A 15,172-nucleotide genomic window follows, 5' to 3' on the forward strand; every position below is an offset into this window, starting at 1 on the left:
CTTCTCAAGAAGAATCTAAGTTAGAGCACTTTCTTCAGAAATACTTCTGCAGCCTGGAGAAAATCTTTTAAATTAAGGAAAGAAGTAGGAGAAAAAGGAAGGAGTAGCATAAAGGAAAAATAGGGGGAAATGCCATAAGATACCCATTAATGAATACTGGCTGATACAAGGAAGCATAAATACTTTGTATTCTCATATCTTGTTGGTGATACACTAAGATCTGAAGGAAAACAAAAATTCTCACACAGAAAAAACCCTACAAAGGAAATTAAAGTGAACCTATTATTAATTGTCAGTATAGGTACTGATCTTACTCTTACACATTAAAATTTTGATAACATTCTTAGAGCCATTATAGTGTTGATAATGGCCATTTGATTGTATTTGAGAGCCACAGTCAACAGAGAAATGATAGAAATCTGTTAGGAATTAACAATATTATTGATCAACAGCTGATGAAGCAAGAATGATCCTCTGTAAATTGGTATGAAAGATCAGTCCCACAGCTGATTCACTTCTTTGCACTGACCATTCATTCTCCCTGACTTGCTCACTTTCCATGCTCTATAGGTTGAAATGATCATGGCTTACATGCTCTAAAGTAGAGAGAAGAGATGCTAAAAGAGTACTTGAACAATGATGATATAAAGCTCTCAAAAATTAAAGGACTCTTAAAGAAGTCCAATAAGGCAACAGATGGAGGAAAGAGATCTTTATTATATATGTTGAAAATCCAGTTTTATCTTCCAAAGCTTTAGACTTTTCTGTAGTAGCCTTGACCCAGCTTGCACTCCCAAGCCCTGGGAGAAGAGATGGAAATGATGTGCTGACTGACAGGGTCTGCAATACCGAGATGGTGGTAGCACTGGGAGAGAGTCCAGGGAGCAATGCAGAGTCCTGGTCCTGTGTGGGGAGCCTGCCACTTGCCTGGTAAGGCAGTGAGGGGAGCCACCAGCCATGAGCAGTGGCAGATTGTTGAGGACTTGTTCCTGTGTGCTACTGGGTTCCTGGAACAGGCCCCCTAAATGCTGGAGGTGGTGGGCACCAGGAGATTGGGATGCGGCCCCCCTGGGGGCAATCGTGGTCCCTCTTTTCAATGCCGGGTGCTTGTGGTGGCAATGGTAGATTGTTTGTACTGGAAGATATGAACTGATTGGGGAATGTTTTGGGGGTGAGATTTGAAGTGGTTGTACCTAGAATAAGATCATAGCAAAAGGTTCTAGTCTGAGAGAGTGGTCTGAGGGCAGAAGGAGCTGGGCTGAATTACCTAAATTTACTAGCAATGGTTAAAACACATCAGTAAGCCCACAAAACTTGATGATGCGGTACCTCTGCCTTCACCATAAGTGCTCCCATCCGTTCCCTTGCTCACTCTAAAATTATGGATTTTATATCCCCCTTTCTAGCGAAGAGGATGGATTTGTGGGGGGGTCAGATACTATCTTCTAAGGAACTGGAGATTCATGACCACCATGTGGTCTGACCCTTTTGGATTTTTGTTCTAACTCATATACAAAGACTGAAATGGAAGCTGCCCGAAACAAAGCCAGGTCAGTTTCCCCAGAATAATGATTTAGATGGACTTTTGAACTCTCTTTTGAAATCTACCACTAGATTGTCAGATCTTTTTCATGCATCTGTAGAATCAAATGCAAACTTTTCATCACACGCTGCCCCTGGTAGTGAACAATGTATAAGGCTGGGAAAGCTTATTGGTAAAATATTTACCGACATTTCTGAAATCAAAAAATCTTAATTGATTTCAAGATCATGCTGGGGGGGCCTATGGCAGATACAGCAAGATTTTAAATATACTAAAGAAAATTGTTTAACAGTTTGTGTGTTTTCAGTAGCTGGAAAGCTGAATAGTGGGCTTGATCTCCCTCCTGCACATAATCAGTGCAGTGGTTCTGAGTTAGGAGTTTTGTGTAATGGTATTGAAATAGTATTTTATTCCTGTATCCCCTTCTGCCATACCCCTTTCCAGGCATGTGTCCTGTGAGCCCATGCTCATGATTCTAGATATTCATTCTTGCCCGGATAAAAGCTCCTCATTGTCTGAAGACGAACTTGATGAACAATCAACAGACACATGGTCTTCTTTCTCAGGGCAACTCTCAACACCATCATCTACTACACTGTTAGCACAAATCATTTTTACAAGGTCGGAAACAGAATATTGTGCTCATTGTTCGCCATCTTGAATTGTGCAACACAAAAAATCCCCTTAAGAGTCTCCTGAGTCTGCAGTGTTTGGAGCACAATAACTAGACAGAAAATCATCTTAAGAGTGTTAGACAAAGATACCCAGCAACAGTCCACTCTGTTGAGGATACCTAACAATCCCACATTTGAAGGAACCAGCATCCTTGGAGTACCTTCTACCGTAGGATGACTGTATGCAGCAACCATTGTCACTGCAATCAATTAGCATATGCACAGTCCTAAAACAGCCTAGTTGGATGGTCATTAGTTCATGAGTTATCATAACACATATGCTCATGGGGTATAACATTACCCCACAAATGCATTATCAGTTAGCATATACAAATGACATTTATGTAAAAAAATCCCAGCTTGCTTGGTGAGGAAGTCATACTTACCACTATTAGAATACAAGATACTCTCACTAGAAGCAAACTTGTACATAGAACTAAAAACCCAGGATAACAGTGCAACACATCTGGGGTACATTTTTACCCAAGATACAAAATTTTTTCAATCTAAAATTTTTTTTGCTGAATTATGTGTATGTGCTAGGTGACAATGAGCGGAACCTCAGATATTGAATGTTTTATATTTTTAGGAAAGCATGTTAACATCTTTTCTGTTCTGTTCCACTGAAGTCAGTGCAAAACTTCCATTTACTTCAATGGAGCTGGGACTTCACCCACAATGATCATAACCAACTTTATTAAAAATATCACATGTTGTGCAGATTCAAAAAAATGCCAAAAAGCAGGGATGGGAGGTAGAATATTTCCTTCTATATTGCAGCAATACGGCTTCAGTGTTCTCCAGTATCTCATTTTACTCTGAGTAAGGAATGCATCAAGAAGGCTTTCATTTTCCCACAGCACTAATTAAGGATTTTGGACAAATTCAAGAGGAGATCTAGGATTTCACAATCTATTATACTGTAAAATGTAGCCCCTTCATATGTTGTAACTTCATGCCCAATCCACTTAGCAGCTGTACACATCCTAAGCAATTACTTCCTAGCTCTTGGAATTTGGTGGATGTGCTATCATCATCCAAAGGTTTTGATGCTACTCAATGGTCAGTAGGTGTGTTAAAGAGCATTTCAGACTGCATTTTCCTTTCCCCTGTGATGTATATACATTATAAATGATTGAATCATTAGTCTGCACTTAGAATAAAGTGTTGCAATTAAATGGTCATGTAACAGCAATTATATCAACGTTGAAATATTAAAATATTAACAAATGCAAATTCTAACCAATCAACTTGCACAAGATCAGAAAATAGGAAAAAGCATAAAGACAGAAGCAAAATACAACTAAATAATAATAAGAACTGGTTACTTACCTAACCTTACATTAGCTGTGGCTCTTCAAGGCATGTTGTCCATATATATGCTACTCTACTTGCACATGCGTCCCTTGTGTTTGAGATCAGAATCTTTTGCCCAGCAGTGTCCTGGGGCTATATATTCACCGTGAATGTCCTCATGCCCTGTGTTGAGGGCATAAAGGGGAAACAGCCCCAACCACCACTCTGTTCCTTCACCAGTACCGAATCCAGAGGTTAAAGGACTTCATGGTAGTATGGAAGGAAGGTGGGTCATGGAATACGTATTGACAGCATACCTCAAAGAACCACAGTTAGTGTAAGGTAAGTAACAGTTTCTTTTTCTTTGAGTGTTTGTGCATATATATTCTACTCTTGGTGACTCACAAGCAATGATGCGATATAAGGGAGGAGGATACACTGGGGGGATCTAAACTGGATAACTCATAACAGGATTTAAGGCAGGTAGACATAATTTAGAAAGCTTCTGGGTTGATATAGCCTAGGCCTTCAATCTGTCTGCAAATGCAACAAAGAGAGTCTTGGGGAAACTCAAAATGGCTTGGTTCTATCCAGTTAGAATGATAATGCCCTAAGGACATCCAGAGTATCTTGTCTTGCCTCTTCCTGATTAGAATGTGGTTTCAGGAAGAAAACTGGTATATGGACCATTTGGTTCATGTGAAAAACTGTTACTACCTTAGATAAGAAGTTGGGACGGGACCTAAGGGTATCTTTGTCCCTATGGAATACTGCATCTGGAGGGTCTGCCATAAGAACTTGTATTCCCCCTAGTCTTTGGGCTAATGTAATTGCAACTAAGAAAGCTGCCTTCTGAGACAAATGAAATAGGGAGCAAGTTGTCATGTGCTCAAAGGGAGCCTGTCAGGACAACATTAAGATCCGAGAACAGAGGAGGCCCTTTACCCGAGGGGAAAAAACATGTATAAAGCCCTTTGGGAATCTGATCACAGCTGGGTGGGAGACTGTGTAGTTCTGGATGGGAGGGAGATATGCAGAGATGTCTACCAAGGGCACTCAAAAAGAGACACAGAAAATCCTGAGCTCTTTAAAGACAGCAAATGTCCAGAATAGTTGGGATCTGGGAGTCTGTATAGAATAACTGAGGCTGTTCAGCCCAAATCATAAACCTTTTCTACTTGGCAACATAAACTATTCTGGTAGAATAATTTTTACTTTGGATCAAGATAATTTGGACATCAGAAGAACACGATTTCTCTATCTCTGACAACCAACCAGTAACCAGGCTGTGAGGTGGAGTGAGATCAGATCCTAATGGAGGATGCCCCAGAGATATTAAATCTGACAGGAGAGGTAAGGGTTTTGGTGGAAGAAACAATTTATCTTTCAGTGTCATTCTCAGTTGTTGTCTGTTTCTTTCATTAGCTGCTGTAACTACCAATGAGCCAAATATTGGATAAGTGAACAGGTTACTCAAAGCTGGTGGATGGGACCTGGTACCTCTTACCTGTCTCCTTAAAGGTCAGTGTTACTGATGCTAGGGTCCGTCAGATAAACTTTACTGGCTCTAATAAGGCTTCATCAATAGATAATGCCAGACAACCATGTGAAGAGGTATAGAGTATGTTTAAATGTCTTTGGAACTCTCTTCTACCATCATCACTGGGATTTCTAGAGAAAAAGCTATACATCTGAGTAACTCTTGAAAGTTCCTGTAATCATCTGGGTGACATGGTACTGTACAGATGGAACAACTGCCTTGTCCAGGATGAGGAAGATATAACAGCTGGTATGGTTTGTTTCTCCATTTAAGAGTGCTTCTCTTAAGACAGTTCTAGTGATTCAGGCTAATGAATTGCCACCTGAGACAAGTATCTGGGAGGACTCAAGGGAGGAGGTTGTCACCCTAGGAAGCTGTACCGATGAAGGTTGTCTCATGTCGTATGAGCCCCAAAGGGTTCAATAGGGCCATGACTATTATATAGATAAGGACCTGGGGGGTTAGGGAGGAGGGTGCTAAGACATATGTCTGTTTAGATAACCCCTATCTGACTGGGTTATGTAGGAAGCTCTCAATCCTCTTTCTGATTTATAAGGGGCTCTTGTGGAATATATTGGGGATCCATCATGATTTTTGTTGGGAATCACATGAGGAGAAGGAACATTTCTTATCCAGAAGAGGGGCTACCCTATCTGGGGTACCTGAATGCATCACAGCCGTGTTAGCTGGTTCTGCAGAGGCAGTTGGTACCACAATAGCAGTCATAGTTAGTTTCATGGGGGGGGGAATATTCAGCACAATAGAAAGCAGTGGAGACACATAGGGCATGTCTACACTGCCCTTCAATTCGGACTAAGGGAGTGTGAATAGCAGTGTGCACTGAAGTCCTGCACTGTAACTCCCCCACCTGGACACTGAAAACAGGACAGTTTAGACATGCCCACAGATTCACACATTGTAAAGGAACCACTGTGATAATCTATTCAGAACTTCTGTATAATACCGGCCATGGACTTCCCTGAATTAATTCCTCAGTCTCCTCCATCATTTGCAGATCTTCTGGTACAGCAAAGATCCTCAGTATAGAGAGTGATGATGCCATAAACCTTGGTGTGGAAGTGGGCGTCACTGGGGTGGATGGTGCCAAAATGAATAGTCCCAAACTAGCCAGCATCAAGATGAGCAGTACTGTAAAAACTGATGCCAAAGGGATTGACGCTAAAGTGAGCAGACCTGGGGCAGAAATTGGTACCATGGACTCAGTACTCAACCTAATCAGTCTTATCCTTGGCACAGCCTCAAGGATCGTTGTATGTACTGGGTTCCCTCAGTGCTCCAGTACATGATTCGGGCCATGAAGATCCCCTCAAATGGAAACGAGGTGGTGACTTATTTTCATTGGGATTTCCCATGTGAATATGTCCTTATTTTTCCAGAGAAGCAATGCTCCTTTTTTCTCTGAGGATCACTCAGTCCTACATCAATCAGTAGTCATGGCAGTCTTAGAAGATGGGGTTCGGGGACCCACCATGGTCTAAACTACCTGCATGAAGCAGTCTAACAAGAATACCTTAAGGGGCTCTTCTTGTCCCTCTTGAGTCCCTTTGGAATAGGGCTTACAAATAGAGCATTTATTGGGGATATGACTCTTCCTGAGGTAGAAAAGGCATTTAGGTCATCATTCTGTTCTTAAATCCTGGGAATTTAGGCTCAGACATGGCTAAGTCATGGTACTGAGAAAATTCTTCTCTTGTCAAAAAGACAACAAAATTGTTCACTATGAACAAATTACCAATGGGCAAGCTATCCTAGCACATTAAACCTATACACTTTATCAAATACAAATATTTATACAAAATTTTAGGAAAAAGGTGCAAGAGTTTGCGGACACTGAGGAGTTTCATTTTGCAACCCTATTCAGTAATAAGTAACTGAGTGGCAGAAGCTGCTGCTCCATCTTTTATGCCATTGGTCAGATGCACAAGGACATTTAGGGCAAGTCTACACTACCGCACTACATCAGCAAAGCTGCACCGCTGTAGCGTGTCTGGTGAAGATGCGCTATACCGACGGGAGAGCACTGCCCAGTTGGCATAATTACTCCAGCACCGTGAGAGGTGGAAACTATGTCAGCGGGAGAGCGTCTCCCACTGACATAGTGTGGTGTGGATACTGCTTAAGTCGATGTAACTTAAAATGCTTGGGGGAGGTGTCTTTTTCACATCCCTGAATGATGCAAGTTACATTGACTTAAGCGGTAATGTAGACCAGCCCAGAGGGTGCATGCACAGTCCCAACTGACATTACCGGCCAGCTGATTCCGATCTTGGTCACATGGAACACACATGCACCGAGAGTGGAATATATCTGGACAGCTTTGAAGAACTCAGGATTCTGGTCAAATCTTGAGTTCCTATGTGACTTTTAAAGAATTTTTGCCTACAATACTTTGGCATGACTAATATCAAGAGTATAAATATTTTGTTAATGAGTTCTATAAAAAGGAGAAAGTAAAAGAAATATAAACAAATACTTAGAAAATATATCACATACATCAACGATTAGGAAGTCCAGCCAACACCAAGCATTAGTGAAGTATGTTTGATAGCCATATGCCACCCACTTGAGCAGCATTTCCAGAATGAAGATGTACGTGAAGACCTTGTCAGCATATTCCAGCATGGTTTTGATAGTCTTGCGCTGCTCTATATATATGTCTTCAAAAGCCTAAAAACAAAAATATTCAAATGTGTTTAGGGTTCAGTAATGTTACAGTGTGTAGTTTAGGTTGCAAAGTTAAAGAAAATAAAACAAATATTCTCTCCCTAAATACAAAGTCGGGGGGCCTTAGCTTTCTTCTACTTTTCTTTCTCAGATAAAAATCAGGGTTGTGTACTGAGTTAACTGTGGAAATGTATTTGTCCATAGGTAAATCATATAGAATGCAGCCTATTAGGTTTCATTCTTATCTGTTGATTTATCTATCTATGGTCTTTATATGGCCCTGATTACTACAGTGTCTGATTGCCTCACAGTCATTAATGAATTTATCTTCACAATACCCCTTTGAGGTAGGGAAGCGCTATTATCTATTATCCCCATTTTTCAGATGGGGAAACTAAGACACAAAAAGACTATGGGCTAGATCTTTAAAGATATTTAGCACAAACTGGGGGTGAAAGCAAGCCCAAATTAATCATACATTAATTATGTTTTTCTTTCTCCATATATTGCACTATGTTTGCAACTCGATGGTCCCCAGACCACCTGCCTCAGTAATACCTTCTTGAACTCCCTAGTCCAAACACTGAATGATGACTGTACCTATGTGGATATGCTGTGGAAAGCAGACTCCTTTTGCCTCCTTTTCACGTTCACAGCGTTAACACTAGTGTGACCATCATTTGGCCCTCACTGTTTAAAGATAACACATTTGTTTTTTTATCTGATGAAGTAAGCTGTAGTTCACGAAAGCTTATGACCAAATAAATTTGTTAGTCTCTAAGGTGCCACAAGTCCTCCTTTCCTTTTTGCGGATACAGACTAACATGGCTGCTACTCTGAAACCTGTGCTAAAAACTGTTTTTGCTAAACCACATTTTAAAATATTTTCCCACAGAAACATTGCACTTATTTCATGTTTCACTCACCAGAGCACCACTACTAAGGAGAATCATGAAGACAATGAAAGTCTCAAACCAGTTGTGTTCAACTATCTTGAAGCAGGTTTTCCTAAGATTCCACCATTGTTTTCCTCTCCCCTCTTCTAAGCTGACTTGACAGCACTTGAACCTTCGTACACAGCCTGTAAAACAACATACATTTTGAGAAGGCAAAATAGAGAAGTGATGCTTAAGGAGATAATGTCTGATTATTTGACTAGTGGTACAGCCATTATATTTCCATGTACTTTATGACTATAAGAAAATCTAAACTCTGATAAATACACTTTCAAAGCCCATTTTTCAAGAAGTAAAATTAAATGTGGTTAATAAGACAACTGGTATTTAAAATCAAATGAAAGAATGGGAAAGTGCAGTAACTCCTCGCTTAATGCTGTAGTTATGTTCCTGAAAAATGCTACTTTAAGCGAAATGATGTTAAGCAAATCCAATTTCCCCATAAGAATTAATGTAAATCGGGGGGTGGGAGGTTAGGTTCCAGGGAAAATTTTTTTTGCCAGAGAAAAGACATATATCACACACACACAAAGTTTTAAACAAACAATTTAATACTATACACAGCAATGATGATTGTGAAGCTTGGTTGAGGTGGTGAAGTCAGAGGGTGGAAGAGGGTGGGATATTTCCCAGGGAATGTCTTACTGCTAAATGATGAACTAGCACTCGGCTGAGTCCTCAAGGGTTAACACGTTGTTGTTAATGTAGTCTCACACTCTACAAGGCAGCAGGAATGGAGAGAGGGGAGACACACACCATGTGTGAGAGAGAGACGTGCATTGCCCCTTTAAGTACACTGACCCCACTCTAAGTACACTTCCTTTTTACATAGATCAGCAAGTTGAGACAGCAGCTGCTGCCAGCAAGCTCCCTCTGTCCCGAGGGCCTGTCGTGTCCCCACCCTGCTCTGTGGAGATGGCCCGATGGGGTAAAGGAGCGGGGGGTGCAGGGGGACACCCTACATTAACACCCCTCTTTTCCTCTTACACAGCAAGCAGGAGGCTCCCGGGAACAGCTCCAAGGCAGAGGGCAGGAGCAGCACAGAGCAGAGGGGGGAGGGACAGCTGAACTGCCCGGCAATTGATAGCCTGCTAGGCAGCTGCCCAGGGAGCGGGGAGCCGATGGGAGGGCGGGGGGTGGGGGTAGATTTGCGCTGCCGGTGCATCCTGGTTCCAAGCCCCCACTAGCTAGCTCCAATGGGCTGCTCTTTCTGCAAGCAGTGGACAAAGCAGGCGGCTGCTGAACAATGTTATAAGGGAGCATTGTGCAACCTTAAACGAGCATGTTCTCTAATTGATCAGCAACATAACAATGAAACAAAGTTAACCGGGACGACTTTAAGTGAGGAGTTACTGTACGTCTAGTTTACTGAGAGCTGACTGTGTGCTCAGTACTATACAAACAAATGAAGACATGGTCCCTCCCACAAGGAATTTAGAAGCCAAATTAAATACAGTTATTACAAATATACAGTCAAACTTCAAGCAGGTTTATATTTTTAATGCACTTATGTGTGGACATAAGTTATTGTAATACATTATTTACATTCCAGTAGCACTTAGATGTTCTAGTGAGGATCAGGGACAAATGTAAGACATGATCTATGCCCTGAAGAGCTCACAATGTGGTCTGGTGAGTTAATGCTGATAAGGTACTGGAGGAAGTTCATTTTAAGGAAGGACTGAAAGAAGAGAGGGATGATGAGCAGTTTACAAGAAGAAGGGAGGAAGTTCCAGGTACATGAAATGGCATGGAAGAAGTTACAGTGATGAAAGAGGAAGAAAGATAAAAATGGTACTTTCGTATGTTGCCTTAAGAGACCTTTACATAGTGGGAGGAGGATTAGAAGGAAATGAAAGCAAAGATGTAGGCAGGGACAGATTTGTTCAGTGCCTTGAAGATGACAAGTCTGAACTGAATAAAAAAGCACAGAGAAAGCCAGTGAAAGGAGTGGAAGAGGATAGTCAGAGAGGTGGAACAGAATGTATTTTGAGCACAATCTAGGATAGAGAGGCCAAAGAAAAAAGTTTGCAGTACTTGAGATAAGAAATTAGCAGGGAAAAGACAAGAATTTTAGTGGTGCCAATTAAAAGGAAAAAAAAAAAAAGATTGATTTTAGAGATTCTGTAAAGAAGGAAATGATAGCTTTCCTACATCAGGACCATAACAACTTTCATCCTCTGGTCTCCAAATCAAGACTATGGTTTCTGCAGTTTGTAAGCAAATATTTGAAAACAGTCTATTAATGGTAAAATCCTGTACAAATCCACCACATTTCAATACTGAATTCAGGAACTGATTTTCCTTTTTTCTTTTTAAAAAAAAATCCATGAAAAGTTCTTGTTCTTTGATCAGATAATAACTGTATACTTGTGGTGTTGATTGCAAATGATCCAAATCAAAAAATCCTAATCCCTTAACTGGAGTGTAAGGAGAATGGAGGTTTATCTCCTCTTTGCCATAACTTTAAAAAAATTCTTGACTAAAATTCAAAAACAGAATTCAGAAATGCATCATGAATTCCATATACCAATGTGCAATATGATTAAAGATGACCAAGTTAGGGCCAGATTCTGCCACCTTAATCATGCTAAGAGAAACCTTACTACATGAGAAGTTTCACTGAAATCAATGTTACCGATTCCAATAAGGTACTATTACAGTGTGCATAAGGGTAGAAGGTTGGGTCCCTAATTTGACCAAATAACCATAAAATCAGCAAGTTGCTAGAAAAATAAGAACTTACAAACTTCCAGCAATAACTGCACAGTGATTTATTCAATGAATTAATTATATTTGGCAGTTTCACCCTATTTGTATATGTCACTAAGTTGCCTTTCAATTTGGCAGTATTGCTACCTCTCTCCCAAAGAGAGGCCATTGACTGGGATAAGCAGGGAATTACAAGTTAGGAATGAAGTACACAGAAAGAGCTATGTCACTAAATCTTGCATATCAACTATTTGTGCTGGCTTAAGTAGATCCTGTTAGTCCCTCATTTTCACAAGCATTAAACTCACTCACACATTTTAAAAGTTGAATGAAGTGTTTAAAATGTGTTCACAATCCTTGTAGTTCTATTTATCTTCTTAGAAAAGTATGTTTCACAGCGAACATATTCATCAGTTGTAAAAAAAAAACAAAACTCCTTTTATAGCGCAGTTAATCTCCTGCAACCTAATGTGATAACATCTTTCTTGTTTTTTTCTCTTGTACAACACTTTGTCTGAGAGGAATGCTACATAATACTTCAAGCAGAAAAGAAAATGGATTGCTTTGCAGGCATTTTGCATGACTAGCTACTTCTAGTCAAAGATACAATGAACAGCAACTAAAAAACCTTTGTAAGCATTAGCTTTTATTACAGAAGAGCTCATAAGATCAAATGTAATAATCAAAATATAAAACGCCTTAGGTTATGTATCTAAGACTAAGTGTATCTATGAAATGTAACTGTACTGTCTAGAAGACTTTCATAATTAATCTATTTTACCAGTTTTGATGAAGATTAGCATAGACAGTTTTATTTAAAGGTGGGAATGAATATTTTTAGTGGTTAAACCACAGGAGTGAGTCAAAAATTGTAGGTTCTAGTCTAAACACTGCCACTGATTTGCTATATGATCTCGTGTAAGTAATTTAGTCTTAGATTTTCAAAAGTGACTTCTATATTATGAGTACCCAACTTTAGACAGCTAAGGCCTTATTCTTAGTCCTGTTGAGTACATGCAACTCCCACTGATTTTCTCCATTAATTTTATTCATTAATCTTTCTGGCCTGGAAATTTTACAGTTGTCAGCTTTTAAAACTAAAATGGGCCAAATGCACTGATGACACGGATAGGTACAACTCAGCTGACTGCAATGGAGTTGCATCCCCTTATGTGCGTGTTAATTTTTACCCAGTAATCACACAATGGGCTGAACCAGAATGCACTAAATGGATTCCATTAATCTTAACTCGTCTGGTGATCCAAAACCTTTTAGCAACTTTGGGGGCACACAAAAAGTAGGATTCCTCAGGAAGTATCAGAGTTCCCCTCCATGATGGGCCAGTCTGTGGTGAGTTGGTGAAGGAATGGTTGTCCTCTGCTCAGTCCCCATAACAACTTAGGGTAACGTGTCCCATCAGTGATGCAACTTTTGTAGCCCCTGAGATATGAGCTAGCCACTGATTTTCCACCTTTGGCAAGAGTTCTTTGCAGTTATGATGCATTTTTGCCTAGAAGCTTACTCTAAATTGGAGCAGAGTGCCAAGAAGTAAAGGAATGCTGGTAAAGTCAGGTAGAAGAGAGGATCTTATCACTATGCATAAATTGATGACACCTCTTGCCTGGGACCCAGTTTTCTCTCAAGGAAAGGGTTTAATGGTGAATTTGTATTTAAGGGTCTATATCCTATTGTGGGGTGTTCCAGTTGGAAGTAGAAATAGTGTCAGGTATTCTGATGCAATCATGTCTATTTACAAGGAAAATACAAAGTCTTTTTTCTCCAAATGCTGAAGGAAACAATAACAAAAGGAGAAGTTTCTTAGTTTATAGCTTGTTAGCCAAGAGATCCAAAAAGCGCTCTCTCTCTAGTCTTACAGACTATTGCTTGGCTTTCCTGCTTTTTGCCTCTTCCTCTCTCTTTTCTTGTCTGTTCTCAGGTTGTGTGTTCTCTCACATCTCCCTGCTTCCTCCGCACCCCCCATCACAATACTCAGCAGAATCCTCCACCCACATGACGCTAGCTTCTGGGCAGCTTCTAGGCCTTGTTTTAGGTGTGTCCCCTTAACTGTCTCTTACAATTATCTTAAATGAAGACGGTGTTTCACACATTAGTTTGAACAAAGTTTGACTCAGCCCATAACACTATTTATTTCAAGGCCCATAAAGTGTCCAGTGGAGTTGGGCATGAAAGGCCAATGAGTGGAACGGGGTACCACACTGGACTGTCTTTTTCTGCCAGGTAGCAGGTGAAGAGAGTTTCTTCTCCTTTTGACAATTTGTTTAAATAAAGGCTCAGCCAGCATTTAAACCAAGATGGAGTTTTGTGGAGTTTTTTATTTACCAGTGACTGAGTAGCAGTTACTGTGATACTAAGGTTATGTCTACACTACAGACCTTACAGCAGCACAGCTGTACTTCTGCCGATGCGCCACTGTAAGGTCTCCTGCGTAAGTGGTAGAGTTCTCCCGCCAGTATAATTAAACCATCCTTAACGAGTGGTGGTAGCTATGTTGGCAGAAGACACAGCGCTGTCTACACCAGCACTTTTGTTGGTGAAACTTTTGTCAGTCGGGGTGTTTTTTTCCCACTACCCTGACTGACAAAAGTTTTAGCAACAAAAATGCTAGTGTAGACAAAATCTTATTCACCTTTCTAATTGTCTCAGAGAGCTAGCTATGAAAAGTGCTGAATAAGTGCTAAGTGTTAACAACAGCTAATTAGGACAGTTTCCAATTTTTAAATACTACTCCAGTTGGTGCTAATTCAGAACCCTCAGAAAAAACAAACAGATTTCTTCTATTTTTGAGAATAATGGCAATCTGCTTATATGATTTTTCCCAATTCTTTGTTATCTGAAAATTGTTATAAATCCACATCAGCAGTATACAGATTATAATTATCTTCAGTGTATATTATGTACTGAATATACCATTGCTAAAATTCATGATTTTTTAGTGTTTATGTTTGACAAAATAGCAAATATTTCAAGCCATAAATATTATTCGACAGTGTAAGTAAATATTTCATTTTACTTCATATTTTTAACAGTACAGATTATATTTTGCTTCACTCACCTTCTGTAAAACAGGCCTCTGGCTCAGCAGCTTCTTCGGGTTCAGCTGCATGTTGCTCTTCTTCAGGATGTCCAATATCAACCGTGCTACCTTCAGACGAGCTGGACAAATTTAGCTTCTGTTAAATAAAAAACCCCCAGAAAGATTTAATCAACATATTTATGGTAAATATTAATACTCACAGACATAGCAAAAATTAATAGTACGCACCTAGTCTTTTACATTTTTAAATGTTTTAATGCTCGATTTAGGTAAATAAGTGATACATTTGTGCCCATTTTAGCTGCCACTTCGGTACTGTATGTGTCTTTTTAATACAAAGTTAAAAAAAGTCAGGCATGTTATTAATTATTATTATTGTTTCTGGAAAACATTCTAGAAATATAGGCCTATATCCTGGGCCTGAGTGAACTATGGTTTTAAATTGAGTTTGGTTGTTAGCAAAATGAAGGGGATCATGAGAAAAAGGGTTGTTTGTATTAAATTTCTAGTGTCCCTTGAAATACCAGCATTATTTTCTCTAAGGTTTGGGTTGAAGTAATACAAATAAAGAATACATTGTTTAATGGGTCCAGGCACAGCAAATAATTGGTTAGATAGGTTTGTTTAATTTATGATAAAGAAAAGCTTAGTCCAGTAATTAGGACTGCTTGTTTTAACTGGGACAGAGAACTGGGTTTAGCCCTAAACTGC

At 39.8% G+C, this 15,172-nt stretch overlaps 1 protein-coding gene across 7 annotated transcripts in view; it reads right to left on the bottom strand.

Annotated features, from left to right (window-relative positions):
• Window positions 1-15,172, bottom strand: part of LOC144272506 (sodium channel protein type 1 subunit alpha) — a 120,398-nt gene that overhangs the window by 39,935 nt on the left and 65,291 nt on the right. For all 7 annotated transcript variants that reach the window (XM_077830622.1, XM_077830621.1, XM_077830619.1 and 4 more), the window contains exons 17-19: window positions 14,480-14,597; window positions 8,665-8,819; window positions 7,568-7,741 (exon numbers count right to left, since the gene is read on the bottom strand). In XM_077830622.1, the coding sequence (XP_077686748.1) occupies window positions 7,568-7,741; window positions 8,665-8,819; window positions 14,480-14,597 (447 nt within the window). The remainder of the gene's footprint in view (window positions 1-7,567; window positions 7,742-8,664; window positions 8,820-14,479; window positions 14,598-15,172) is intronic.

Source organism: Eretmochelys imbricata, chromosome 11 (assembly GCF_965152235.1).
Source record: "Eretmochelys imbricata isolate rEreImb1 chromosome 11, rEreImb1.hap1, whole genome shotgun sequence".
NCBI lineage: Eukaryota > Metazoa > Chordata > Testudines > Cheloniidae > Eretmochelys > Eretmochelys imbricata.